The sequence below is a fragment of the Microtus ochrogaster genome, chromosome 21, assembly GCF_000317375.1.
Source record: "Microtus ochrogaster isolate Prairie Vole_2 chromosome 21, MicOch1.0, whole genome shotgun sequence".
Classification (NCBI taxonomy): Eukaryota; Metazoa; Chordata; class Mammalia; order Rodentia; family Cricetidae; genus Microtus; species Microtus ochrogaster.
This window is the reverse complement of record NC_022022.1, coordinates 36693543-36701829: the sequence shown is the minus strand read 5'-3', so window position 1 is coordinate 36701829 and position 8287 is coordinate 36693543. Positions and strand designations below refer to the sequence as shown.

Genomic DNA, 8287 nt, shown 5'->3' with positions numbered 1-8287 from the left:
AGAGAAACCCTGTCTCGAAAAACCAATATATATATATATATATATATATATATATCACAGATTTGTAACATGTTAGAGATTCCCTTTATGACGAGGCATCTACATATTACTTTAGGGCTAGAGAGATGGCTCAGCTGTTAAGGGCATGCTCCCTGTTCTTCCAAATGTCCTAAGTTCAATTCCTAGCAACCACATAGTGACTCACAACCATCTGTCATGAGATCTGGTGTCCTCTTGAGGAAGAGACCTGCTTAGTCATCCTCATCAACTTAGACTATGAAACCCAATAAACAGAAACTTGTTTCTGTTGCAACAAATTCAATAGAACCGCCATATACGGTCTGCCCATGCATGCTTCAGCAGTACCAGAGCATAAATTTCACTTTTCATTTCTACATATTACTTCAGTTTCTGCCATTAATCACAACTCCCCATTTTTCCCCTTGCGGTTATGTTTGCTTTGTCTCTTTTCTCTCCCTATTCTTGCACACACATGTTTGTGTGTATGGGTAAGGTAATTTTCCTTTGCAGGTGGTTAGTTAGAGACTGCTGGGATTAAAGGCATGTGTCACCACCATGGTCATATTACGTCCCTTTATGTCATTTGTGTACACATGAAGGAGGGTGCATGTGTGGAGGTCAGAGGACAGCTTTCAGGAGTCAGGGTCCTTGGCTTGAACATGCAGGTCCCTTCCATTGAACCATCTCACCAACCCAAATTTCCTTTATTATGTGCAATGAACATTAGTGAAGGCTTTTTTGTTACCACGGTTTTGAAATACTAGCAAGTACACTGGAAATGATTTATTTTCTAAAGCTGCCAGTTACCAGTAACCAAGGACAAAATGAGAAACAAGCAGACAGGAAGCATGCAGAGTTTGCATCCCCTCACTCCCATTTTCAGTAAGGTCTTACTCTCTAGCCCATGCTGACCTCAGCATCACAGTGATCCTCCTGCCTCAGCTGCCTGCGTGCTGGAAGTCAGGCATGACAGATCACATACCTAGCTATAATTTCTCTAATTTCTAAATGAAAAGATGAGAGTGAGAGAGAGAAAGGGAGAGAGAGAGAGAGAGAGAGAGAGAGAGAGAGAGAGAGAACACAGCAGCAGCATCTCATTTAAAAAACACATACCAAAAATTGGTGCTTGCATTTGTAACCTTAGAATTACTTATGTAAAGATTAAGTGAAGAGGACTGTCCACTGCTTAGATGAGCCTTGATTTAATTTATTTTACCTTTAGTGTGCTTTAAGCTCCTTATAATAGCTGCAGTACAGCTATGTTAAGTATGTAGTCATAACCACACTGATTATTAACAGCCACAAGGTTAGCCATGCGATACAGACTCTAGAGTTCTTTTCCTTTGCTTCTGTGGTTCTTCAGACCAAAGTCAGTGTATACTACTTCGTTAACTTTACATACAGTAAGGAGTTCAATGTCAGAGTCAACCTGCAGTAATATACAGGAATTCAGTATACACCGTCTCTACCAAAACATATAAAATTTTGTATATATGGCCAGGCGATGGTGTATGTCTTTAATCCCAGTACTCAGGAGACAGAGGCAGGCGGATCTCTATGAGTTCAAGACCAGCCTGGTCTGCAAGAGCAAGTTCCAGGACAATCTCCAATGCTACAGAGAAACCCTGTCCGGAAAAACCAAAAGGAAAAAAGAAAAAAAATTGTATATATGTTTCTAGAGACAGAGAACTTCGTTACATCTTCAGGCAAGCCATACTGTTGTTAAACAACCCTAACTACAAGGAATTCATCTTACGATATAACTTGTGTCCCCACCACCTTTTACCCACTGATTCTCTGACCCATGTGGAAATATCAAGAGGACAGTTTTCATTTCATTTACAGGCTAATGTTTAGACAGGGATCATTTCTCCCCTCATCCCAGGCTAAACACCATCCACAGTTTTACAAACAACACATTCCTGTTCTTTCCTCGGCAGAGGGCTTTGTACTCTCCATACACTTTAGTTCTTCTAATTTAAATATGCTTTTATGGTAATTGTGTCCCAGATTCTGTGTGATTTGAGTATTTTATACAACCTTTATATCATTTATATGAAAAGGGAAAAGAAAAAAAATGTTTTCAGAACTATATTATGGATTGTATTATAATCTCCGCAGAGATTTTTTTTCTACAGTTACTGTGGGGATATTTATTATATATTTACTATGCACCATACCCTTTTCTCAAGTCTTTATACATAACCCTTTTAATCTTCACAATAATCTTGTGAGGTACATGGTGTTTTCATCCTAGAAGAACATGTGTCACAGCCATTCAGTAACTTTCCTGTGTTACAAGGTTTGAGTTGGATCCCAGTGTCTAATTTAAATGCAAGCGCTTTTCTTTTTTCCCCCTTTGAGACCAGGTTTCTCTGTGTAACCCTGACTGTCCTGGAACTTTCTCCATAGATCATCCTGTCCTCAAACTTAGAGATCCACCTGCTTCTGCCTCCAGAATGCTGGGATTAAAGGTGTGCTCCCCACACTCAGCTAGATCTAAGCGCTCTTATCCCCTGTACTGCATGTGGTCAATAGTTCCTGTGTGCTAATTTGAAAGCATAGGTACATTTATATCACTTTTCTATAAGAATGTGTTGTATTTAAAATGAATTTGGCTAATTCACTTAAAATAGAACTTTTTCTTAAAGTGAATTCTAGCTATGGCTTTGTTTGAGTCTTGAAGCAGGTAATATCTGTCTCAAAGGGTTACTTAAGGATTAGTAGCATACATACTCATGTGATTCATGGTTATACTGTTGTTTTCATAAATATGCATACATATACAGAGTGTGTTGTAGTTGCTTATAGGCCTTTAAATGCATAAAAGAATACATGCTAAACACGACATAGCACAGCAATCAATAGGGTAGAGGTCAAAATAGAATTGATTAAATTCAAATCTGTTTTTTCCACTTTAATAGCTATATGGCACGGAACATGTTTCTTAACTAATTTTGTACCCTAGTTTTCTTAATGGACTATGAATGTGATAGTTTAGGGCTTCTTATGAAGATTGATACTTGTTTATTCATTTATATTTGCTACACTTATTATTTGAGTGTGTTTTGGGTGTGTGTATAGATTTGGGCATGCATATCACAGTATACATGTGGAAGTCAAAGGGCAACTTGGAGTTGGTTCTATCTTCCATCGTGTAACTCTTAGGGATCAAACTCAGGTCATCAGCCATGATAGTAATTGCTCGTACCTGTTGAACAATCTTGTTTCTGTATATGCTCATATTTTAAAAACATTTTGCTTAGTAATTGTATTTAGTAAGTTGTACATAAATGTTTTGTTTTTTATTCTTTTCTGAGGCAGGATCTTGCTCTGTAGTACAAGCAGGCCTTGAAGTCAAGGTATTCCTGTTCCTCCTGACAAGATTACATACAGGTGTAATGTTCTATGTCTGGCCTAATTGTTTGTCCTGCCTATTGTTTTTAAATTACGAGAACAAGTGTGGTTATGAAAGAAACCAGTTACCGTCAATATGAACATTTAGAGACATAGTCAAATTATCAGAAGTCAGTTGTCAGACAGTCATTTTTTAAGTCAATATACTTTTTTAATGTAAATATAAACAGCACAATATTCAGTACACTACACCATAGTCATAATAAATATTTGATCTCTTTACTCCTACCTATTACAAAATTTGATGTCAGTCAATAACCTTGAACAGTTTCCATTGTACTTGAACATTATCACAGTATAAAACAAAATGTGCACATTTTTATGCTTAATTTATTAGCACTTAATGTCAGCACCACCTTTTAAAACTCATTTAGTTCTGTTTATAGAGAATCACCAGGGTGGAATTTGTGTAATATTTGGATATTTTATTCTCTTATCAATAATGTGACAAAGGGGAATTTTATTATTGAATAGAGTAGTCGAATTGCTGTGATTTAATTTAAAAGTAGTAATATAAATAAAAAAGCCTTGGACAGGTATCATCCAGCTTAAGATAGACTGATTTTAAGGTCACTTTGTACCCACAGTGACCTCAGCGTCGTATAGGGTTAGACCATGCCAGGCCCCAATGGTTAGATCTGTAGTGTGTAAAACTGAACTACCAGGTAGTTCCTTTGCTTAAATTATTTAAATTTTTATTATTTATAAACAAAAATTCCATTTAGGTGGCTTGAAAATTATTTCAAACTCTTATTCTTTGAATATATTAACTTACAGATTTTGTTTTCAATGATAATTTTTATTAATGTGTATCACTTTATAATGGGTTTTATTGTGCCATGTTCACACTTGCAGATAATGTATTTTGGTCAGATTCATCCTGACATCCAGTTTCAATAAGCAGTTGGTCCTAGTAACATTAGCATAATATTTTATACACAGATTGTCCAAGGACTCCAGATACTCCAAATAGTGATTCTCGTAGTTCTACTAGCAACAATAGATTGATGGCCTTGCAGAAACAACTGGATATAGAGCTTAAAGTAAAGCAAGGTGCAGAGAACATGATACAGATGTACTCAAATGGCTCTTCAAAGGTAAGTAAAGTCCCTAGTATTTGTAGATTCCATATTTATGAGTTTACTTACTCCCTAAAATTCATTTGTTACCCCGGTATCAACAAGAGTCTTTTGACTGTCATTTTGGCACATCTTCACAGAGTGATAGACCTGCTTCTTCTGGCAATGTGAGATCCCTGCTGAGGTCAACAGGTGATTGCCACCTTCTAAAGCTCTCCCACTGCAAATAAGCATCTTTTTCATTCCATTTAGTGACACATTTTTCATATAGTTTTGGTTTGGCTTGATAATTTCAGAGTTTAAACAGTATATAATGGTCCTGAGACAATTTTAGCCTCAAAGTTAGAAAATACAGAAAAAAAAGAAATGTTTTTAAAAGCAATAGTATAAAAATTGTGTATTTTCTCAAAACCTAGTTTTCTGTATTTGTGACATTTCTGTGAACCTAAAATCACATCAAAATAAACGAAAAAAAAAATCTACTCCCCCAAAAGAATCAAGACTATAATGAATTTTCCAGCCACTAACAGACGTTGGGAAAGGGGGTCCTAGAATTACCGATTACATGACTTACTGTTGTATATTCTTGCGATTATAATATTGTTACTACCATTTGAAAATCTGTGTTGAGGGAGCATATGCTTTTAAATATACTGTGGCAGGAAAAAGAAATGTTGGGGACATCTGACTCATACTAATGATTCTTCCCAATATAAAATCTCATAGATTTTATGATTCTGAAAATCTGGGGTACATTTATTATAAATTCTACCTATCTAATCTCAGTTATTTTAAAGATTCTTATCTCTGGATATCAGTGTTTCTTTGTATTCTAAAGCTTAAATGTATGTGTTATTTTTTTCTGTGTGGTATGTATGTGTTTGGGCCCACAGCATGTGTAGAGGTCAGAGGACAGCCATGGGATTTAGTTCTCACATATTATCATGTGAGTCCCAGGGGTCAGACTTAGGTCATCATGTTTGGCAGCAGGTATCCTATTGTAGGAGGCCACTTTTTTGTTCCTGGCTTCTCAACCCAAAATAATCACACAGAAACTATTTAAAACACTGCTTGGCCAATGACTGTGGCATATTACTGGCAAGCTCTTACATATTAACCCATTTCTATTATTTTATATTTTACCATGAAGGTTGAGGCCTACTGGCAAGGTTCCAGCTAGCATCTTGCATCTTTCTCCCCTTGTGCCTCCTTGGCTTCTCTTGACTCCACCTTCTTTCTCCCAGCATTCAGTTTAGTTTTCCCCACCTACCTCTATTCTGCCCTGCCAGGCCCAAGACATATTCTTAGTTAACCAATGGTATTCACAGCATACAGAAGGTAATCCCACATCAGTATTCTTCGCTCTAAGCCTTTTCACTTGCCTCATTGTCTGTGTGTGTATGTGTTTGTGTAGAGCTGTTTGGTATTTCAGCTTGGAAAGAATGTGAAATGAGAGTGGAGAGGATCATTTCTTAATGTCTTGTATCTGGGGTCTTCTACTGAACAAAGATATGTATAATAAGCAAGATTTTAAGGTTAATTATGAAAATTAGCTAGATGATATAAAATTAAAAATTTTAGTGGAGTATGTTTTTATTTGATAGACTATTGTTTCACTAACCTTTAACTAACCTTGGAGATAAAATTGTAATAATAATTATAAATTCCTGTTTTTAATCTCCCTATCAATACCCTCCGTTATAGTTCCTTTCAGATATTCATGTCAGTTTTACTTTATTTTTTGATCCAGTGAATTTAGCCAGAGCCATCTATGCAATCACTGGGTGAAACTATCCATTGAAGGTTGCTTGTCTCACTCAACAGTGAGCGTACAACTAAAGGTGGTAACTCTTCCTCTTCCAAAATCTCTCAGTAGCCAGTGGCTCATTAGGGAGAGGGCCCTATGAACACTTTATTTGTGCCTCTCTGTTGACAGGCCTACACTTGTGTGAGCCACCAAAGCTGCCGTGGGTTTATGCTTACAGTGGCAGTGTCTTTTTTGAAACAGTGTCTCCCTATATAGCCCACACCGGCCTCACCCCACAATCCGCCCTGCCTTTACCTCCCAACTACTAGGAATACAGATATTTGCTAATGTGCCCAGTTTTATTGGCTTTTAGTGGTTTTACTATTGGCCTTTAGTATAGGAAATTTTTTATTTTTATGAAAAGTTATGAAATGTTCTGCTACATGATGCCAAGCGTTTTAAAATTAAATTAAGCCAGTTAGTGCTATCTGTCTGTCATAAGATTTTTTAAATCCTAGGTTTATGGATTAATTTGAAGGGTTTAAGAGATCCCTTTAAAGTGTGGATAAAAGGACCATAGATTCCATTGTATTCTCCTAGAGTTCTTGGAGAATAGTAAGACTAAGAACCATAATATATCAGTTGAACAGTGTTATGAACATACTAAAATCAAAGAAGTACGTGGATAAATTACAAAAACCACAGGTCGAAACTAAACAGACCTGTAAGCATAGTATTAGAACAAATATTTACATTCCTGTAGCTTTTGAATTATAATTAGTAAATCTCTTAACTAATTATACTTAATTAGAAGACCAAAGCCTATTAGAGCTGCTTGCTGTAGTCACCAACACAGTCTTAACATCTTTCTTCTGTCTAGACGTGATTTTAACTGGTAACTTCTCAAAGGATCAACGTACATTTTTATAAGATTAGAGATAAAATTGAATTAGAATTCTCTAGAGTATTGAAAGGATCTAGTTTAATACTCATGGTAGGTACTTGGATATAAGCTTTTAGAAGACTTATCTTAAAAAGGCAATTACAAATAATAGTAGTGGCTTGAGCAAATGACTCTGGAAATCTGGAGAAGGACCACTGAAGTTCTATAACTTTATTTAAATCTTAACTGTGGAATATGAAAGACAATTTGATACTTAAAAACTAAATTTAGCAGGACTTAATGGCTCATAGCTATAATCCCAACACTTAGGACGCTGAGGCAGTAGAATCATATCTATAAGGCCAGCATGACTATGTAATGTAATGAAACTGTCTCCACAAACAAAAGGCAACTACTTTCTAGGGATGGTGGTATGAGTTGCCTGGTTAAGACACTGAGGTTATTGATAGGGTTATAACACAAATTTGTAGTACCATTTTTAACCTTAGTTGAGAGTTAAGTAAAGTTTACTTTTTGTGTGTATGATATACACATATCTACAAGTACATATGCAAGTGGGTGGCATGTGTGGAGAGGGTAGAAGTTTGAGTAGTTTGTTTTTATAGGAGTCCAAGTTAAATGACTTCATCTGTCTTGAAGCAGCAGTAAAAATAAGGGACATAGAATCAAGCTATTGGTATCTGAATGAGGAAGAACACAGTCAAAACTGACCCTTAGATGGCATGTAGGCAGATTGAATTGAATGTGCTATTCATAAGAAATTCACAAGAGGGAATAAGAAGTTTTGGAACAGGGATAATTACTCTCAGTTTGGCAATCAAGTCCTCTTCAGCAGTCTAGTTACTGGTTTCTATATGATAGTAACCACTATGCCTGTATGTGGTATAGTCAGAGTTGCCCTTTCAAATATTAGGTCAGATATTCTCAACCTCGTGCTCAAAAATACTTTCTATGTTAGCTTAAACAAAATCCTAAGTCCTGATTCTGATTTGGTAAACCCAGAAAATTTATCCCCGGGTATCTTATCTTTTTTTTTTTTTGGTTTTTCGAGACAGGGTTTCTCTGTGGCTTTGGAGCCTGTCCTGGAACTAGCTCTGTAGACCAGGCTGGTCTCGAACT

At 36.3% G+C, this 8287-nt stretch overlaps 1 protein-coding gene across 2 annotated transcripts in view; it reads left to right on the top strand.

Moving 5' to 3' along the window:
• Pkn2 (protein kinase N2) overlaps positions 1–8287 on the top strand; it is a 94983-nt gene that overhangs the window by 41459 nt on the left and 45237 nt on the right. For both annotated transcript variants that reach the window (XM_013350040.2, XM_005357382.2), the window contains exon 3: positions 4381–4535. In XM_013350040.2, the coding sequence (XP_013205494.1) occupies positions 4381–4535 (155 nt within the window). The remainder of the gene's footprint in view (positions 1–4380; positions 4536–8287) is intronic.